The 21,259-nt window shown below is 47.7% G+C and overlaps 1 protein-coding gene across 2 annotated transcripts in view; it reads left to right on the forward strand.

The window, feature by feature from the left end:
- Positions 1–20,598, forward strand: part of HK1 (hexokinase 1) — a 34,398-nt gene extending 13,800 nt beyond the window's left edge. For both annotated transcript variants that reach the window (XM_086616299.1, XM_086616300.1), the window contains exons 4-18: positions 3,229–3,348; positions 6,173–6,268; positions 7,551–7,650; positions 7,742–7,925; positions 8,144–8,299; positions 9,771–10,004; positions 10,794–11,098; positions 11,703–11,851; positions 11,955–12,074; positions 13,316–13,411; positions 14,429–14,528; positions 16,928–17,111; positions 18,287–18,442; positions 19,138–19,371; positions 20,093–20,598. In XM_086616299.1, coding sequence (XP_086472425.1) covers positions 3,229–3,348; positions 6,173–6,268; positions 7,551–7,650; positions 7,742–7,925; positions 8,144–8,299; positions 9,771–10,004; positions 10,794–11,098; positions 11,703–11,851; positions 11,955–12,074; positions 13,316–13,411; positions 14,429–14,528; positions 16,928–17,111; positions 18,287–18,442; positions 19,138–19,371; positions 20,093–20,237 — 2,379 coding nt within the window. In that variant the 3' untranslated portion in view covers positions 20,238–20,598. The remainder of the gene's footprint in view (positions 1–3,228; positions 3,349–6,172; positions 6,269–7,550; positions 7,651–7,741; positions 7,926–8,143; positions 8,300–9,770; positions 10,005–10,793; positions 11,099–11,702; positions 11,852–11,954; positions 12,075–13,315; positions 13,412–14,428; positions 14,529–16,927; positions 17,112–18,286; positions 18,443–19,137; positions 19,372–20,092) is intronic.
- Positions 20,599–21,259: the final 661 nt, after the last annotated feature.

Genomic DNA, 21,259 nt, shown 5'->3' on the forward strand with positions numbered 1-21,259 from the left:
GGTGATTTGGCGCTTATCACCGAAGCATACAGTTGAGGTTCTCTGAAATCTCTGAGCCAGATTAGTGGGATGCTTGGGCTGAACTGCCTGCGTGGGGTAGGCTACTAATGTATTTTTCAGCAAGCTGTGTCATTGACTTCAGTAAGTTATGCTCTTAAAGCCTAATAATCAGCTTATTGAAGGGATTGCGATTTATAGCTTCACGTCTCGCTAGTACGGTTTGTTTTGATATTTTCTACTTCACTGCATTCAGACTTCTATTTTTGCCTGTCTGCCAGGCATGGGCTTTGCCAGTCGGAGACAGTTCCCTGTCAAAGTCAAGGGCAAAACTGTCATTGACTTCATCAGCGTAACAGCAGGTTTATGATTTGTAAGAAGCCTGTCTTCCGTGTCAGCTCAACGCGTGGGAGCGTGCCCGAGGCTTGATTTTGGTGTTGCTTTTTGGGTTCTGCTGCCACTGGAGCTAGGTTGTAGATTTGTGGCTGTTCTTCCGATCTGAAGCTGTGGTTTCTTTGCTCCTTAAATCTTCCCCATTCAGGGGCTCGAGCTCGAGTCCAGATCTTCCAGTTGCTTGCCAAAATCTGCTGGCTGCCAGCCGGATGCATCCTTGTGGAGACTTCTTGGAGCCTAATCTGAGCAGGCAGCTTGATGGCCAGAGGAAGTAATGAAGCTCGATATCGTATCGCTCAGCGTCTTGTGGTTGTATCATTTCAGGTCTATAAAGGTGTAAAGTCCAACTGGTCCTTTCCTTGTGGCTGCAGCGTTCGCTCTGTCCGTCTCTGACATCTGATAAGATAAAATATTTGGCTCGTACTGTTACCTATGGCACGCCTGTGGGTGGACAGGAACTTGGATTTTTCCTCAATCCGCCTGCCCTGCTTGAATGAAATCCACAGGAACTTTGTAATATTCCCTCTACTATCCTGTCAGTTGTTTGGCATTTGTAGGATTCCCTCTACTATCCTGTCAGTTGTTTGGCATTTGTAAGATTTGGATGTTAACATGGGCACGGACATATACAGATGCTTCCTTTAGTCTCTTTGAGAAAGACCTTATGTCCATCAATGGTAGGAAAACTAATAAATGCCTCTCTCTTTCTTTTCTCCTTTAGAGCAGTGCCTTCCCGCTGTGCTTTATTAAAAACAGTAGCACAGCCAGACTGTGCATTGCTGAACAGACACTGCTACTGGAGTGTCAAGACCGTGGCTAATAGTTAACCGTGTTTGCCCGTGCGGGCTGCGGCACGGGTTACGCTCACGCGCCTCACTGCCATCCCGGAGCCCTGGTGACTCACGGTGCGTTGCTTGCAGGAGGTGAGCTTTGGCAGGTCCTGCTGGGACTGCATGGGCTTTCCAGAGAGCGTTGGGAATGCCCAGGGATCTTTTGCAGTCGGACTTAACAAAGCAGGTCCTGTCTCTTCTCTATGCAGTCGTAGTTCATTGCATGAGAGGGATTTGTGTAGCAACGTCCACAGTCAATGTTTCCGCTTCCTGCTCTCTGAATTCCTGAGGGGTTTGAGTTTGGCCCCTGGTTATGGTTTGTAATTCTGGGAGCAGCTGAAAGTTTAGTAGGACTGAGTATTTAGCAAGATGCTTTCAGATGGAAAGCGTAAAAGCGTACACGCCTGTAATTTCTGTGTTCCTCCTCGGAGAAGTTGTCATACTTTATTACTTAACTGTAGTTCTTCTTTTTTGTAACTCCTTTTCCTCTCTACCTCGTCTGAACAGCTGAAAGCAGTCTTAGAGAAGTGTAGCAGTGCACGTTGCTTTCCCATGCCGTTTCACTGCGTGTGCTCGGTGAAGTGTCCTTTATTTGCCCAGGACAATGAATGGCAACATTTTCCCTGGGAAACTGCTGTACTTCTGCTTAATCAAATCTGACCTCATTTTAGGAATGGGCTTAAGGTGCTCTGTTAAATTAGAACATTACACGCACTGCTTCTTGACCTGCTCCGAACGGCAAAATACTCCTCTTCGTTCTTTGTAATTGCTGCAGCCTGTCTGTAGTGCTTTCCCAACTCTCCAAGACTCCGTAAATTGTTCTTAATAAAGCTATGCAGGCTAATTGCAATCAACAGATATCTTTTTGTACTCCCTCCCAATTATCCCCAATCTTCTAGGCAGTTTTCCTGGGCTCGTCCCACCGGTGCTGTAGATAGGGTTGAGTTTGTTTAGTATTTTTTTTTTTTTCCAGGGAGTTAAAATGTGAAGCACAGTTATCTTCTGGGGCAGGCGGCGACTTGTTAATAGTTTGAGTCTTGTTAATAGTTTGATGTCCGTTTGTGGTGTGGGTCAGTTCGAGGCATGCCTGGCTTTTTGAATACAAACGTGTATTTTTGTTGCTTCAATTGCTAGGGCTTGATTTCAGCTTTGAGTGTTGCGATCTACCTGAGGGGCTTTTCAAATAGCTCGGTGTGAGAGACGTCCCTCACCTTCATGGACACACGCTCCCTGGCATGCTTGGCTCCTGGCATGCATGGCAGGGACACGTAGTGCTATTGTCACAGGATGCCATCGAGGGGCCGTCAAGGCATCTGGGGGGGGCGTTGGTACCCGTGAGCCTGGTGCAGGCTGCCTGCATAGTTCAGTGTTTTAAAAATATGTAGAAAATGTTCCCATTTAGGGTTGTTTCTCAGAGCATGTGAAATATTTAGATGAATGCCCTGGGTTTCGTTTGTGTGTGTTTGTTGTGTGCTTTAGGAATAGACTTGAGGGATTATGTCGTTTTGGGTGGCTCCTGCGAAGTGTTGGGTTCTCTGGTCTCAGCAATGCTTGAGTGAAGCAGATGATGAAGACATCGCTGTGAAAGTGTTCAAACTCCTATGGGACTGGATCCCAAATGTTCTTTTGAGATACTCCTTCCTGTTACTGAAAAGTTGAAAGAACATTTTTGTTCTCATCAAAGGTTAAGTGGAAGGGTTACAGCAGGCTCAAGAGCCATGTGTCTCTTATTACAGGAAAAGTGTTTTTATATGGGTGTAAAAGATGCCATGCAGAATTAGGTGCATAAAAGGACAATGTATTTAGTAATTTATTAATTATTAAGGTGTTAATATACACTGCCTGAGAGTATTTTCATAGCTATGTAATTTATATATCTTTAAAAATTTGGAGAAGCTATTTTCCCCGCTCCCCTCACCCAGTACAGTTTTCTTATGCAGTTTGAAATATTTTCTCCTGAAACTGTATCACTAATCACAGTGGTTTTATACTTTTAATTTTCTTGTAGCTTTTCGATCATGTTGCTGAATGCCTGGGAGACTTTATGGAGAAACAGCAAATCAAAGACAAGAAATTACCGGTTGGGTTTACATTTTCTTTCCCGTGTCGACAATCCAAGCTAGATGAGGTAAGAAGATTTCATGATTTTATTAATATGCAGAAGAGCTACCGTGTTATTAAAACACTACTATGAAAGCAGTATCCCAGACAGGTCTCATTTTCAGGATAAATGAGTGTCGTATTTCACTGTCAGACTTCATGTTTGTGTTTATGGTTCTGTCTGAAAGAGCTGGTTAACAGATGACGAAGAGGCATCTGATGTTTTGTACTGCCTCTGCGTGAGCTCCTCAGTCCATTGGTTTACCCTGTAAACACGGCAGTGGTTTTTCCTGCCTCCTGTGCAGCCCTTTTCACCTCTCCGTGGGGTGTAACTGGGAAGGACCAAGCCCAGCAGCGTTTGCTCAGATTTTGCTGGACTTCCCAGGTGCACACACTGATCCAGATGGGAGTCTCCCTCCTGAGCCCACCGGCTGGGTGCTCGGCAGTCGGGCAGGCCACCTGGAAGCAACGTGCTTGAAAAAATGATGGGAATTACCAGCATCCTGTGAAGTGACTGATGAGATTCCCATGACAAGGATGCTATGATATTTTCCTTCTTTTGCTCATTATATCACAAATGACTCAGCAGCCTCCTGGTACAGCATTGCTATGGCAACGGTGTAGCAAATTCAGGCAGGAAAGTTAAATCCACACAAACGGTTAAGAAGTTGTGCTTTAACAGCAAGCTGTTCTAGCTTGCAGGTCTCTAGGTTAGCCTGGTGCAACAGCTCCCCAGGCGTTGGTGCTGAGGAGGGCCAGGTGGCAGGATTTTTATTCCATTTCATGCTTCTTGAGCGATGCTGAGAGCTGAAACCAAGGGTGCTTACTACTAATTCAGGGTCTGAATGTAGTTAAGAACAGAGCGCTGCCTTTCCCTGCATCAGTTCAGAAGAAGTGAGCTGATTTTGGTGCAGCTCTCCAGTCTGGCCATGATGCATGGTAGGGCTCAGGATACTGACCGCAGCAGAGTCATGCTGAGGATGTGGTTGTGAAGTTGAGTTGTCCTTGAGAAAATTTGTTTAGCTGCATGATGAAAGGCACTTGTTTGCAGGCTGGTTTGCTCAAGCCAGCTGGGATGAAATCATGCTTGTGTGGGGCAGGCGCAGGCAGGGAGCATGTGGGATGGGTTGGGGACTATGGCTATCACCCAGCTGGCTTGTAATTATCTAATTAAGGTTTAGGCCCTGCCTACAAAAGGCAGGCCATTTCCTCCTGGCTGCGGAAGACGCAACGACATCCTTGGAGCCGCAGCCTAGGCTGGTGAGCAACAGGGGACACCTGTAGAGACTTGGAGATGATCAGTGGCAGAGTGGAGGAGGATAGTGAGAGACAAGGGAGGATGTTTCTTAATAAAAAAAATAAAAATAAAACTCTCTTTCTGAGAGTTTTTGTGCTATTTTGGGTGTTTGATATGTTTTTCTGGATTCTGTGGGCCATGTTTGTTTCTGGATTGCTGCTTCTGTGAGGCTGTGCTTGCCTGGGTGCCGGTTTCTTGTGCTTGGTGAGCAGAAGGAGGCAGGGTGGACCCTGGTTTCTCCAAGGGTGACAAGGCAGCACCGCATGGTTGGGTCCCGTTCAACCCTGCTGTGCTCCAAGGGCTCCTCCCTGCTGCCAAGGGCTTGCTGGCGAAGCAAAAAATCCTTCCAGCACAGTGGCCGGTCATGCTGAGAGGAGCTGCTCTTTGCCATTGTGGTGTGACCAGTTGGTTTCCTGAATGATAAAAGTTACGTGGAACAGGGGGCCCTTTTGCCCAGTAAAGCTGTGCCTGCAGAGTGGGCTTTGCACATGGCTTCCCTGCGCAGCGGCACGGGGCTTTGCTGGGTTTCTGGATGATGCTAACGAGGGCAGCTCAGTGGCAAAACTTACTTAAACTGAGTTTGTGATGTAGTCTGGAAAAAGCTGCCCCGACCTCTCCGTCCCCTGTAGCTATCCCAGTTGGGAGGGTGGATGTGCACAAGACACGTGGCTGGTTTTAAAGCTGAGGTACAGGCAAATGTTCACCTGGGCAATGGCTGCTCGTGCCTGTAGGCTTCAGCTTTTCTGGTTTTCAGCTTCGTGGACTCCTGTTGTGATAGATGTGAATATTGTGGTGGGTATGAAAAGCTGAGCTCATTTGAGTTGTCTTTCCTGTTGACTAGAGTCAATGCTCTTTTATTTCTTTTATCTTTATTGACTTATATGCTGAATGCTCTGAATCAGCCAGGCATTATCTAAATAGAAAAAAATTGAATGTAGTCGTTACCTTGTGGGATTTGCAGGCTCTTTATGACAGTTTGCAGGCAAGGAATTCGATACCAGGATTTCCTTTTCAATACATACTGTAAGTCAGGGACATACATTTGTTACATTTCCAGTATTTCCATTTGCCTCAAACCATAAGCACGATCCCACAGAGAAACAGCTGGGACTCCAGGCAGCAAACGTGCAGCAGTCTGATCCCCGCTGCAGCCGAGCCCTGGGCGTACAAACATCACATCCCTTCTCTTTAGTCGGCCCTGCGCTGTCAGCTTTTTCTGAAAGCAGTCAATTTCCATGGCCCAAAAGGATTAAATGGTTTTCCAAGAAAAACTGTCGAGGAGTAACCGGGAGAAGAGTGAGCTGAAAATACAAAATGCAAACAAACTATTTTCTAGCAAGGGAGGGAAGAACGATTTCCCATCTTTCAGCTTACTGTAGTGAGAACCAAACACTGCCAGTTGTCTCAGGTTGGGTTGTTAGGTCGTATAAGAAAAGAGACTTGAAGATGCATTTGAAATATAAAAAATTGTTTTTACAAGAAAACAAAACAAGCACCGAAACAATTTGTGTCTTATGGTGGCATCCTGTTGAGTATTGCTTTCTTGTTTTATCAGGGTATCCTGATAACCTGGACGAAGCGCTTCAAAGCAAGTGGAGTGGAGGGAGCAGATGTCGTGAGGCTGCTTAACAGGGCCATCAAGAAACGTGGGGTAAATTGTGCTTCATTCTTTTTTTTTTTTGATTCCATATAACAGCAAACTGGTGTTCTTTGTCTGGGACCACCCTTCATTTCACTGACTCGAGCGTGTGATCGGAGTGATGGTGCCGCTCTGCTTTGTTGCATGAAGATGTGTGGTTTTGCCGTTTGCTGGGAAAACGGAGCCATGTGGAAGCTGTGATTTTCCTCATAGCACAAACCGGAGTTAGTATGTTATGGCTTCTCGCTGGCAACCTTCAGCAACTTTATCACTCTCCAAAAGCTGAGAAAGTGCTGTGTGTCGGTGCCATGGCTTTTCAGCGATACCGACACATCCCATCCCTGAGAAACTGCGTCTCGTGGTCTGGGCTCAGCTGAGTTGTGCAACTGCCTTGCTTGGGAGCAGGAGAGGGGCAGAGTGGAAGAGAAAGGGGATTTCAGGCTCAGTAAGCTGTGTTGCTCCCTGCAGTTTCTCCCTGCTGGTTTTATAGAGGGTGAAGGTGACCAGGTTGCTGATTTAAACAAATAAAAAGGCACTGAGCGTGAGATGGAATGAATTTGGGTTTGCATAACGCTTGCAGCCAGGTGATGTGTTTGTTAGCTGGCATCCAAATTAATCGGAAACAGAGCAGTGTTTGCTCTCTTTGGGCAGTTGTGGACTTTTAAGCAAACCTGAGTTTTACTGTCACCGGACAACATTGCTATAGTCAGTAACTATCATCAGACTTGGTATTGGGTGGGATAACACTCTGAAGAATCTGGAAAGGAGTGAGTGCATGTTATTTGGATAGCTTATGTAATCGCGTTATTTGCTTATATTTTTGTATTAAAATCTTCAGTTGAAATAAAACTCCTGTTTTATTAGATGTTTTAAGTGAATTCTATGAGAAATACGTAACTTGGGAATATTTTCTAGGTTGACCCCTCAAGCAATTGCTTCGAATCACTCCATGATGTTTAGGTGTAGAGTTTCTCCCTCCTTCATGTGTAGCCCTTTTCTTTCCTGCCTAAGGGCGCTTAGGTGAGAGCAGATCTTTGCTCTCTAGAATTACACTACTGCTGTTTGCTTGTTTGCCTGGTGCATTAGTTTGCTTTTATTGTCTTCTCGGATATGTGGGATAGGGAACTGGCAGATGGAACAGGTGATATTTAAGAAGATGAGCTGTGGTATTCAGACAAATTATTTGTCTCCTGTTCCTTACGAAATTAGTTGATAGAAGCAAACCGGTCATAAACACAAGCAACGTTTTCCAGAGAAGCCATATGGTCCAAGTAACATTTTGTTCCTTCATCAGGACTACGATGCAGATATCATGGCTGTTGTGAATGACACCGTCGGCACTATGATGACCTGTGGATTCGATGACCAGCGTTGTGAAGTTGGCTTGATCATTGGTAACACACATTGCTGCCGCAGCATGCACGTGGCTTTTCTCCCTTTGCCTGGCCCGTTTGGTTAGCACCTTCTGATGTCCTTTCCCTAAAGGCACTGGCACCAACGCCTGTTACATGGAGGAGATGAGACACATCGACCTGGTGGAAGGGGACGAGGGCAGGATGTGCATTAACACGGAGTGGGGTGCCTTTGGAGATGACGGCTCGTTAGAAGACATCAGGACCGAGTTTGATCGAGAAATCGACCGTGGATCCCTTAATCCTGGGAAGCAGCTGTGAGTGAGGCAGTTATTTGTGAACTTTGCTGCTTTCATTTTCTGCTCCGTGCTCCCTTCTCCACTTGTATTAGGAATTCAGCGTTTCAAGAAAGCTTGACTTTGCCCGTGGTGAGGCAAACCGCAGGCTGGGCCGGGCGGTGCGGTGGCACAGCTGGGCTCTGCCTCCCAGGGTTGCCTGTGGATGGGTGGGTGAATGCTGCTGTCCTCTCCTGCAGGTTTGAGAAGATGGTCAGCGGGCTGTACATGGGGGAGCTGGTAAGGCTCATCCTGGTAAAGATGGCCAAGGAGGGGCTGCTCTTTGAGGGAAGAATCACCCCTGAGCTTCTCACCAAAGGGAAGTTCGAGACAAAGCACGTTTCTGCCATAGAAAAGTGAGTACCCATCCCTTTTCACCCTCTGGGTTTCACAGTGACTCTGAATGTTAATTTTCCAGCATCTCTTTTTGCTCTGTGGAGAGCTGTGCTGCGTTGGGGGTAGTTGCCATCCTTCAGCGCATGTGCAGAGCTGGCATGTGGGGACTCCGAGCAGACAGTCCGTGCCCTCCTCCTCAAAATATTTCCCTTTTTCTGTGTTGGGAGGAACTATGAAAGCCTGCCAGTCCGTGCGGCTACAGGGTATGCACTGTGCTACCTCTCGCCCTGCTCGCAAAAACTCAGAAGTTGCTACCCTGCAGCTAAACACGGGGCTGAATTGGCTTAGTGCCCCCTAGCAAATGCTTGCGTTGCTCCTTGCTGTATCCACGGGATCACTGGGCAGAAGGAAAACAAGCGTGACAAGGCAGAGCATTCCTTCTCATAGGCAGTGCCGGGTGCTGCTTGGCGACCTCTGAGCTATGCGCCAGTTGGTTTCTTATGGTGTCATCACCCCTTTGGTCAGTACTTACTGGCTCTTCCCCCTGTGTTTTTAAAATTCACATCACTGGGATAGTTTGTACTGTAGTCGTTGGGCTGGCTTTTCTTTTCAGAATACTGCTGATTGCCAGTGCAACGCCAAGGGAACAACCAGTAACTTCTACAATGCCTGTTGCCCCCTGCCCAGTTTTACTCCTGTCCCTGCAGACTGTCTTATCTGAACAGCTTTCCATTAGATGTGTGTGTTCATTTGTCTTAACCACAGAGGTCCGTATATGGACCAATGTAATGTTGAACAACAACGAGAAAAGTGCAGTTTACTGAGAAACTCAGTCATTAAGATCAAAATTTGCCCTGAAATCCCCCTATACTCCCTGAAGAGCACCTTCATTATAAGTAGGGGGCACATCCTGTGCAGCTTCAAATTTCTAGCTAATGCTAGCAAGATGCAAAAAAGATGTATAGAGTGCAGTTAGTAACGACAAGATACACTCCATGTGTTTTCGTCCGACAAATGGCTAAGCTGGACATGGATAAGTTTTGCCAGAAACTTTGCTCTCAGGCTGGGCGCTAATGAGCGAAAACGCAGTGCAAGAGGCAGAAATTCAGTGAGGTTGTAAAAGCCTGCAAAGAGCCCCAGTAGGATGAAATCACTTAGGCAGCCTTTGCTCAGGGTTTTGTTTTTCACGCTGAGCTTAATTTATTGAGACATACGAGCGTGCCCATAGAGTGGCTGCTGTAATACCTGGAATTACATGTTTTGTAGGTGGCATGTTTTAATTGAAAGCTGTTTCTGTTCATGAATGAATGCCTATTTAGAGGCATTTTATTTCAAGCCTCCTCATGGAGCTTCCCAGTCCAGATATCTAAGAAATTTTCTCTCTAACCCCTTTCTCAAACCCTAGGCAGGGACACCCATGGTTGGATGTGCCTCTGTCCTGCATTTTGTAGCTCCCCCACTAAGGAGTACCCTTTACTGCTCTCTTTGTAGGAGCAAAGAAGGTTTGAACAAAGCCAAAGAAATTTTAACCCGCCTGGGGGTGGAGCCGTCCCACGAGGACTGCATCGCCGTCCAGCACGTCTGCACCATCGTGTCCTTCCGCTCAGCCAACCTGGTAGCCTCCACACTGGGTGCCATCCTCAACCAGCTGCGGGATAACAAAGGGGTCGGCCGCCTCCGGACCACTGTGGGGGTCGATGGCTCCCTCTACAAGATGCATCCACAGTGAGTCCCTCCGCTCCTGCCATTATTGCTCTTCGCCTGCCATGGCCTCTGCTTTGCAAAGGGTCGAGCATGTAACCCCAAGACATCACCCAGGCACGCAGTTTAGGTGTGAGCTGAGGCACCCAAAACATGGGTGTGGGGGTTTGGTCTGAGATGGGGAGCTTAGTGGAAAGGAGAGATGTCCTTAACTGAAGAAGTGGGTTGAGATTTTTAAAAAATGAACAAAACCACAAAGAAAAGAACCAAAATTGGATCCTACAGTATCGGTGAAAACTATGGTGGTCTGAGTTACGTATACCTTAAGGGATCTCGACAGACCTCTTGGAAGGAGAGTTTCTTTGTGCCAAATATTACTTTGTGCCCATGGATTGGGCTTTGAGGAGACGTGCATTAATGCGCCTTGATCCCCCATTTTCAGTTTAAACAGAGTTGTTTTGAAAATGACTGTTTCCCCACACCTTCTAAACCAGTGAGTTCAGGGCAGCTGCCGAACCCGGGAGAGGAGATTGGAGATCCAACGTTGGAGCCTGGAAGTTTCTCCCATCTAGGATCAGGTTCAGGGCATGAGACTGTGATGCTCTATTCTGCTTTCTGCTGGCTTTTCTTACGTATTCAGGAGAAAAGAGGCTGTAGGGAAGAACTACATTTCCCCTGGCAGTTTTCCTACTTGGGAGGCTGTAGCTAGCTTAGGCATGGGGAGAGTCCTCATCCCAGTCCGTGTTGGCAGTGTAGATTTTGGGGGCCGTGGGGGAGGCAACACAGCGGGCTCGCAGCCTCTCCTCCCCGCAGGTACGCCCGTCGCTTGCACAAAACCACCCGGCGCTTGGTGCCTGACTCGGAAGTTCGGTTCCTGCTGTCGGAGAGCGGCAGTGGGAAGGGAGCAGCGATGGTGACAGCGGTGGCGTACCGGCTGTCGGAACAGCACCGGCTCATTGACGAGACGCTGGCTGAGTTCAAGCTCACCCACGAGCAGCTGCTGCAGGTGAAGAAGAGGATGAGGGCGGAGATGGAAGCGGGGCTGAAGAAGAAGACTCATGAGACTGCCAAAGTGAAAATGCTGCCCACCTTTGTCCGCAGCACGCCAGATGGGACAGGTAGAGGCATGCCCTCCCTGGAGCGAGGGCACCGGCTCGGCTGCAGGGTGCCCAAAATGGGCTCCCAGCGATGGGGTTTAGGTTTGGGGGAGGGTGTGCAGATCTGATGCAATGAAAGAGGAGCCTCCTGGGCTGTGCAAAGGAGGAAATCCCAGCCTGGGGCAGGGCAGCCTGCACTGCCCTTGTGCTTGTTGCTGGCAGACCCAGCCCCATGTCGTTTCCCCAGGGTGCCAGCAAGCCAGGGCCTGGGGGAAGAAAACCACAGCTGGGCTCATAACCCAAACCCATCCGAACCCCGTCCACACAACCTGGGTAGTTCTCTGCATTTCAGAGTGGCTGGCCAAATTTCTGCTTTCCCTCAGGGAACACTTGTGTGGATCCTCTTTCCCTTGTTGGTTAAAAACGCACCAAAACCAAAAACCAGACACACACACACACAAAAAAAGACTGGAATAATCAGAGCAGCTTGTAAAAAAACCTGCTTTGATTAAGGTCTTCCCAGCTGAGAGTTTCTAAGAGATTTTATATCAAAGTGCTTTCTGGGGAAAGGACTTTTGAAGATTTTGCTATGATTCTTTAAATACACACACGTATTCTTTTCCAGAGAATGGAGACTTCCTGGCACTTGACCTTGGAGGGACAAACTTTAGAGTTTTGCTGGTGAAAATCCGCAGCGGTAAAAGGAGAACAGTTGAGATGCACAACAAGATCTATGCCATTCCTATAGAGGTCATGCAGGGAACAGGAGAAGAGGTGAGTATTTGTGTTTCTCTTTTGCTGCACTGCTACTTTTAAAATACCTTTGTAAGAGCGTGTAACATGTACAACTTCAAATGCACGACTTTTCTCCTTAAAGCTGTTTGACCACATCGTTACCTGCATTTCTGACTTCCTGGATTATATGGGGATAAAAGGCGCACGTCTTCCTCTTGGCTTCACGTTTTCCTTCCCTTGCAAGCAGACCAGTCTGGATGCTGTAAGTTCCTTAGTATCTTTTGAATCTGCTGTTGTACTTGTGCTAGGCGTGATTTCTCTGCCCTTGTATCATCTACCTGACACTCCCAGGGAGGTTGTACAAGGGGAGGGTTCGTGCTCTGACCCTGACCAGTACAGCTGCTCCTATAAATAGTTCCTTTAAAGGTAATAATGCAAATGCTGCTCAGCCCATGGCTGTGACAGATAAGAGCATTTAAATTTTCCATGGCGATGATACCCCTTTTTTTAAGGTATCATGATTTTTCCAGTCTTATAAACCTGCTGGACTGCAATACATGCCGGGTTTTGCGAGCAGTAAGCAGAAGTCCATCTCCACTGTCAGCTCCTGTTCCCCAGCTGGTCTGGTCTCCCCAGACAGACCAGCTATGTTACCCTGTGGGTGACAGTGTAGCCTACAGCATGTCCCTGTCAAGTGTCCCCTTTTTCTCTTCGCTTTCGTGTTTAGCTTCTTCACTGGCACATACTTCCACCAACTCCACCTGTGCAGCTGTTAATAGTTTCCTGTCTACTTAGTACTGTTTTTTTTGAAGAAAGACATGTTTTCCATCACGCTTTTTTTTTTTTTTCTGAGTTTGTTGCATTGCTCTGGAAATTTGTAGACCTAGCACGATTAGTAGTGTTAGATGCAGATTCCACATATATAAAGAGATACTCCTTTTCATAGAGTCTCCTCTATAACCTCATGCTGAAGCATTGAAAATGTCAAGAGTAAGAAAAACATTTGAATCTTAGTGAAAATAAGATGAATATTCATATATAAGGAAGGAGGAAATAGGCAGTGATGTTAGGAACAGCATTCAAATGTCCAGCTCTAAAATGCTGTCATCTCGCTGATGATAGGAGGCTTGTTCAACCCGGGGAGGCTTTGGAGTGTGACTGAGAGAGAAGACACGTTGTTCAACCAAACATAGCACCCATGTTGGTGCATACTGGAGAACCTCCTCCTTAAGCTGAGGGCCCCTGTGAGTCCGTGTACCGACTGGCCATAAATACTTATGGCCATTTGGTGAGACTGTGGGGTCGGAGCTGTGGTGTACGATAACCTGTGGTCACCTGTGTCCAGCGTTGTGATTTTGTGCTTTTACGAGCTGGGGAGGTTTGCAAATACAAGGAAGTTATCAGGTAGATATGCTCAGTGATCGTCCCTTAGAGGATTGTAGGATTTTCTGAGCAATCTGTAGTGCACCAGGAAACTTGATAACCTATTTTCTTTCTTTTTAGGGTATCCTTCTCAATTGGACAAAAGGCTTCAAAGCTACAGACTGCGAGGGAGAAGATGTGGTATATTTACTTAGAGAAGGAATTAAAAGGAGAGAGGTGATTTTTTTTTTTCTTTTGATTTGTGTTTTCTTTTTCTCCTCCTACTTCTCCCTCCCCTCCAGACTTGACAGACCTTGTGGGTCAGGCTGGTTCCCTCTCGCAGGGTTTGTGTGCCTTGAGGTAAGGGGCTGTGCCTCCTGTCCTGCACAGAAGGCATTTGCCTTGCTGCAGGTCCAGGGCCAGCAGCCCCCGAAGCCATGTGGCTATGCTGGCTCTGACACTGGCATGTAGCCTGACCACTACGTAGGATGGTCTAGAGGGTGTGCGTTAGAAACAGGATAGTTCAGCCACCAGCCCAAAATTGCGACTCAAAATAAGCCACGCTGGGGATTTTGTTTCCTTCCTTGTTTTTTTTTTTCCCCAGAGGCCTCTAACTTGCTAAATTTGGCAGAACTTTCAAGGCTTCTTTCAAACCCTGTGGCAATTTTCATTGCATCAGAGCATGGAGAAGGCAGGAGCTTCCAATGTAGTGATTGCAGGAATCCACCTCAGTGCACCCTGAATGACAGTTTTCCCCCCTCCCATCCCTTGTTCTTGAAGCCTGAAGCAGCTTAGCTGAGTCTTTCTAGGAAGAGAAATAAAATAGCCTGAGGAGAGCATGAATTTTAGCAGAGTTTTATCAGCAAGTGAAAAGAGGATCTTAAAAACCTTTGCTGCTGGATTTGCTACCGTGCTGCTGTGATATAGAATGGTGATAGCCCTCTGCCATGTACCTACATACAAGATCCATACTGGTGTATATCTAAGAGGAGAAACAGCCAGGAATATACTTTCCTCTTAAGAGATAGTCTATTGTTGGTAAAGCATGCGAGGAGCAGGGAGCTGGTAGATTAAGTTTCTACTTCTACATGTGTAAAATCAGGCTGTTACTTTCAGTTGTTTGTTTCCAGTGTGCTTTGACAGAGTTCCCAATGGTCTACTACTTTTGTGTCCCCTTTGAGGGGGAAGAAACCCCTTTGTTGAGGGGTTGCCCCAAACCCAGAATTCTCACTGTTTTATTTCTCTTTTCTAAAGGAGTTTGACTTGGATGTGGTGGCCGTGGTGAATGATACGGTGGGCACAATGATGACTTGTGCTTATGAAGACCCAAACTGTGAAATTGGACTCATTGTGGGTATGTTAGAGCTGCTTTTTATTTGGCACTTTTTTATTAAACAGCTCATCAACACATCTGTCTGTATTCTCATGGAAACGTCCCTGTGGCTGACTGAAAATATAGCTAGGGTGTCCAGGAGTGAAAGATTTTGAGATTAACAGCCATCCCTTCAAAAGCAAGCTGCGTGAAGGAATTAAGAGCAAAATTCAACAGCCAGCTTAGTTCTGTGCACGATCAGCGGAGACAAGCGCAGGCTGTAATGCTGAACAAATCCTGCCTGTTTTGTCTGGGAAGGCACCGTGCTGCTTGGTAAGCGAGCAAACGTGGGCTCAGGCAGCCTCACCAGTTCCTGGAGCATCTGCTAGTTTAGCCTGTGAGAGTTTCCCTTCTGGGCTGTTCAGGTAGCCCACAGCTTGCCTCGAGCATGTGATGTCTCAGAATAAACTTGTAAAGCACAGCTACAATTCCCAAATGGCATGTGATGGAAAGCTCTGATAGACAAAGTGCAGCGACTGACAGCTCCCTTCCCAGCAGCAAGACAGCTGAAATAATTCCACAGGTGACTGCCGATGCCTTTGCAAATGCCACGCTTGGGGTGCCTGTGGCACAAGGTGGTGTGAATTCCCACAGCTCTCCAGAGAAATGAGTTTTTGGTGGGAGGGAAGGGGACGAGGCACCTTCAAGCTTTAAGAATGCTTTCAGTCGCAAGGTGGCTTATAGGAAAATAAGACGCCAACGATTTCTCCTCCAGACAGCTGGAAAACATCCAGGGTGAGTCAGCACAGGGCAGTGCGGGTAGGAAGCCGTGCCTGCGCAGCTCTGTCGATGGTGTGTTTTCAGGGACGCCGTTCCCTGCGGGAAGGACAGTGTGTCCTTGGGGTGCTGAGAGCATCCTCCGAGGACGGTCTGCTGTAGCTCTGCCAGATATGCTCTCCAGCCAGTGTGTCTGTGTGCAGAGCAGGGGGTGGGAGGTGGCCTGGGTAGTCTGGGATAATGAGAGCAAAAGCCCTGGGGCTCTGGCAGCTCCCTCTGCCCTGCCTGAATTGCCTTGGACAGACTGGCAGCGCTTGCTGAGGAGCCTGCATGAGCCAGCAGTCGCCCTGCTCTCCCCAGTGCAGGGAGGTGGGTCAACTTTCCCGCTGTTGCTTGGCAGGGAAAAATATTCTTGCAGGGGTGAGTTCACATCATGCTGGTGCCCTGTCTCTGCCCGGTGCCACCTCTCCTGCCCAGGGAAGCCAATGCTTTGAATCTCCACTGCTGAATACTTTGGAAGCTGCTGCTGATGAGACCACGTCTCTGCTTTTCTTCTGCTGGCAACAGGAGATCATCTAAAAGCCTGTCAGTCTAACAGCCTGTATTTAATAGATGTCCACACATTCAGACACTTCTTACTTAGCATGTTCTGGATGATGAGACTTGGCTTTGGGAGATTGACCGGTGCTGATGGTCAACAGCTGGGTTTGGTCTGGTTTGGTCCTGCAAACCTGGGTCTTGGTCTGCAGGCCCAGATGTTCCCCTTAAACCCTGCACTGTGGCTCAGCTCTCCTGCAGAAGAGGAGCACTGTGGGAGGACCTATTTTTGCTCAGACTTTATTGGTATAGTTCCATAAAAAAATCACAAGGGAAAACAGACTTGCTGATATGATTAATGCAGAATCTGTGAGCAGGGTTAAATTGAGAGTTCAGTAGGTGACTTCAGGAAAACTTTTGCCCCAGGTAACAGCAAAAGCTTTGCTAGTAAAGCCTTGCTTCCTAAGGCTTCTGTGTACTTGGAGCGCTTTTAATTGCCATGTGCCTCAGGATCCCCTATAAGCAGAGTCAGATACGGCATCATTTCAACATGGAAGTAACCTTCCTGCCAGAGAAACTATTTAAACAATTTGAATCAGAAAAAAAAAAAAAAAACAAGCAAAACCTAAAAATTACCCTGCAATTAGCTGGTAAAACCTCTGGGGTTTTCTTTGTCTGATGCTTCAGAGCTTCCTGAGGTTTTCACCTCAGCAAATTCTTCCCCTGAAATTTGTGGGTCCTTGGGCTTTGTGGAAGGTGGTTCCGAACTTCAAAATCCAGCTGGCTACTTGCTGTGGTTTTGGGTTCAGAAGCACGTGAGGGTTGGTGTGCCAAAAGTGCTGCAACTGCTGCTCCTCCCTGAAGCATGGGACCCTCAGCCCAGCTGGCCTGGACGAGCCTCTTCTCCCCCGAGCCACCCTGAGCGGTACACCACGGCAGTAATATCGTCCCTCTTTTCAGGATTATTGAAGAGTGGGGTTTTTTGATGACGTTTCAAATGACGATTTGACTTAATCATTGAGAAAAAACATTTGAGATCCCCTGGAAAGTTTTGTCGGGATTGTCGTGCTTGTTCTAGTGTTGTTTTGTTCCAAACAAGGAGTAATTTCGGTATTTTTCTCTTTCAGGAACTGGCAGCAATGCATGTTACATGGAAGAGATGAGAAACATAGAGATGGTGGATGGTGAGCAAGGCCGGATGTGCGTGAACACAGAGTGGGGAGCGTTTGGGGATAATGGATGCCTGGATGATATCAGGACAATATATGACAAAGCGGTTGATGACTATTCACTAAATTCCGGAAAGCAAAGGTACTGTGGGATAAACGGTGTGCTAAGTATAAGCCAGGCTGCCTTAAATGCTTTTAAGAGAGAATTGGATTTCTCCCAGAGAAGGGAGATGCGAAGAGTCGAAAACAACTGCAGCCCTGCTATTCTGTGGGATCCCTCTCTTCTGTCCTTCTCCTAGTCGCTGATTTCTTGTGGCTTATTTGCTCTCATGGGACTGCAGCGGGGGTTTTGTGGAGAACTTCAAGAGTCTTGAAATTACTAAGAGACCTTTTTTTCTCATCACGTGTTGTACTGAGGGAGTTAAGATGGCCTGTCATTCTTTTACTCTTGGTCTCAGTTTAGTCTCTTTTAGCTGAACTCTCTTTGTAGAGGACTGTGCCTCCAGAAATCCTCAGCCTAGACCAGCTAGCATGGTTGGAGCTTGGAGCTGCTCACTGTAAAGCAGTCAGGAGCTTTCTAGCAGTTGCAGCCAGGTCTTATTTCAGGCAATTTTCTGGATGAAATATGTCATGTTAGAGGACCTGCCTTTCTTGGCCCTGGAGGTTGGATCCCATTTTGGGGGTCCAGCTCTTGTTTGGGCAAGTGCTTCCCTGCCCCTTTCAGGAAAAGGCTGACAAGGAGGTGTGTCCAGTGCTGATGAAACTGGCTGAGACCTCTGTGTGCCCAGACTGCAATTTTTCGTAATTTTTTTGCAGCAATGCTTTGATGCCAGGAGCTATTAAAAAGATTTTGTGACTAGAGCAAATCTGCCCGAAAACCAGGGGGATGCAGACAAGTTGGCAGGTCCCTTGGGAAGCACTTTAGAGGTTATGGCTCAAACAGACCCAGAGAAGCGGATGCTGAGCGAGCCTGGTGCAGCGGCAGAGTTGGCATGGAGTAAGCAGCCACAGGCAGTAGTGGAGACTGCCAGGGGGAATAATTTATTCCAGAGAGAGTTAGGCACTCAAGAGGGAGGACGCTTGCTGGGTACAAGCCTGAGAGTGCTCATAGTAGTGTTAAATGGACTATGTGGCCTGCGTCCAGCGGGATGGCGTGCTGGGCTCCGCTCAATCCAGAGCAGAAACCCTGCTTTAGAGCTTCAGGAGGTGAATTAAAGGATGCATCACTGAAGGCGCTTTTCAATAAATGGAAAAATGTTCAGTTCTCAACGGTAAGGACACAGCGTCTCTCAGCCACACCACTGTCTTTCGTTGCAGATACGAGAAGATGATCAGTGGGATGTACCTGGGGGAAATCGTCCGCAATATTTTGATCGACTTCACCAAACGGGGGTTTCTGTTCCGAGGTCAGATTTCAGAGACACTGAAGACCAGACATATCTTTGAAACCAAGTTCCTTTCTCAGATCGAGAGGTAAGAGGGCTGCACAGGAGGCTGTTCAGAGTGAGCTAGAGTGGTAACGCTCATCTGGAGGGGAGGGACAGCTGGAGAGCATCGCTTGGTTCTCCAGAGGTAATTCTGGTTTCAGTAAGAGCCTGCGCATGCGCAGAAGAGCTCTTCACAACATCGTCTGAATTTCTAGCAGTGCTCACTGCTAAATCATGGGCAGGGCTGTCAAGGGTTCCCTTACTGTATCATTTTATTTGCTTGCCTGGAAATCAAGCCATTTTCTTGTGCCCCTTGTATGTGCGTAGCTATAATTGTTGAACTGAATGAACGCTAGCTGACTGAGCACTTATTTGCTGGATATTTTTGTGACTTTATTGCTCGGATTCTGTATTTTAAAGTAGTCTCAAAGCCTGTTGAGCCTTCATAGGGGGGGAAAAACCCCAAGCTGATTATTAAAAATATTTTCCTGAAATGCCCTTTAGTAAGAAAAGAGAAGGGAAGGCAACGCAGAGCTGGACTTGGAGCCTGTGTTGCTGCCTGTGCCTCTCTCCTGCACTGCAGCATGGTGCTGGGGTGAATGAATTTGCTTTCTTGATGTCTCTTATGCTGTCAGTAAGGGCTGCTGCCTGGTGTGGTTGTGTGGATGCAGTGGGGTTTGTGGCAGTGGCTTGACTGAGGGAAACCTTTAATTTTAACACTGTGCTCCTCTGCTTCTGCAGTGACAGGTTAGCCTTGCTGCAGGTGCGAGCCATCCTCCAGCAGCTGGGGCTCAACAGCACCTGCGACGACAGTATCATTGTCAAGACAGTGTGCGGAGCGGTGTCGAGGCGAGCAGCTCAGTTGTGCGGCGCCGGCATGGCTGCAGTTGTAGATAAAATTAGGGAGAACAGAGGATTAGAGCACCTGGAGATAACGGTTGGTGTGGACGGGACGCTGTACAAACTACACCCGCAGTGAGTATTCCCCTTCTCAGCGTTTCTTTGCCTGCGATCTGTAGCGCATTGCTGTACGTCCTTTCTCTTGACGCACCAAACTGGTGTCTCTTACTTGCTGGGGTAAGAGCTAGGGAAAAGAAGTCTTGACCGGAGTGGTCAGGGCTTTCTAAAGGGCAACGAGAGGATCAGGAAGGACTTGCGAAGGATTCTTGGCGCTGTGACAAACTGAAGGAGGACGCAGCTTGCCGAACAAGTTGGAAGCCATGCAGCAAGGGAAGGATCTCTTGGCTGTGCAAAGGCAGTGACGGAGCGGTGCTGAATGCCTGGTGCCTCTCTGGAGCACGTTTCTGTTGAGTGTGCAGAGGAGATTGGCTGCTGTGAAGCAGTGGCAGGTGAGGGCAAGGGGTCTTAAGAGCTGGTGACAGGAGGAGGAGAGGACTAGTGCCCATCTCCGGTGGGCATGGAGAGAGATGGGTGGGAAGGAGACGATTGTATGTGGTCTCTTCTCTCCCAGTTGCTGTGGTACCTAGCGATCCAGGTAACCCCACACAGACAGAGAGGCAAGGGTGGGATGCTAGTGCCTTTTTACTGCTCCTAGTTTTCAAATCCACCATAATTTCCAGCATTTTCATTCTTTCTCCAGAGAGAGAGGGGGAGCACCAGACAGGCCCATGGTGGTGCTACACTCCGCAGGTGTTCTGAGACCTCCCTTACCCACTGCCATTGTTTTATTTCACAGCTTTTCGAGGATCATGCACCAAACAGTCAAAGACCTGGCACCCAACTGCAACGTGACCTTCCTGCTGTCGGAGGACGGCAGCGGGAAAGGGGCAGCGCTCATCACAGCGGTGGGATGCAGGCTTCGCGACGCCGAGCAGAACTGAACTCCACAATCCTGGCCCCGATTCTGTCTTGTGAGCACTTTCTCATAAAGCAGCGACTGCGTAGTCAGAACTGGTAAAAACCCAGAACTCACTGCTTTATTGGGGAAAAAAAAAAAGATACAACTAATGACATAAAAGATAGGATACAAGATAGAATGTGTGCTGTTAATAATATCTCCTGTTTCTGGACCCCAATCTGCATGTTTCTTATTCACCTTGTTGGTACCTTCCCCATCTGTAGTTCATGGAAAAATCGGTCTATGATTTCTGCAGCTGTCAAAAATCGGTTGTTGTCTGAGATGAAATTTCCCCCAAGTGATGTGCGTTGAGAGCTACCGTTGCATCGTACCAAATGTGTTCTTTGCAGCATCCCTGTTAAGCGCACTGCCAGCACGCTGACCACCAGACCTGGGTGTTGATGCTTTTAGTGAAGGGGAAGCAACAGTTCCCTCCTACATATCTACCCGCTGTTGTTTCGTCTAAAGCGACTGTGAAAACATTACGGTGTGTCAGCGCTGTGCACGCACGTAACTCTATAGTGGGACTCGACAACACGACTTACTTGCTTCCTTGATGCCTGTTTTGTCACGCCCTTGTCCCACAGATCTGGTTCCACTGATACTTCCCATTGCTTCTGTGAATAGTGTTGTGTTACTGGGCGAAATCTGTCGTGTTTCGGCAAGAAATCCCTAAAGAGTGAAACAAAGTGGTTGGTGACTGGGGTAATCCAAATCTCCAGACCTGGGAAATCGGTAGATTTGTGGTCCCTACATGGGCTGTGCTGTATTCTTCTGTTTAGGAGTTCTTATAAAAAATATTTTCTATCTCTTCTTGTTAGTCCAGATCCGGGCACTGCAGCTGCCCTTCTACGGAATCGGCAGCTGGGCAGTGTCACTCGGGTGTGTATACTTCCGTCTCTCGCCTTAAATGAGTACCTGCTTCCACATAAAGCTTTAATCTTTAGTACAGTTAAGCAGCCACTCGAAACACACTCAGCTAGAGTTAGCGATCAGAAAGGAACA

The sequence above is a fragment of the Tauraco erythrolophus genome, chromosome 9 (genome assembly GCF_009769465.1).
Source record: "Tauraco erythrolophus isolate bTauEry1 chromosome 9, bTauEry1.pri, whole genome shotgun sequence".
NCBI lineage: Eukaryota > Metazoa > Chordata > Aves > Musophagiformes > Musophagidae > Tauraco > Tauraco erythrolophus.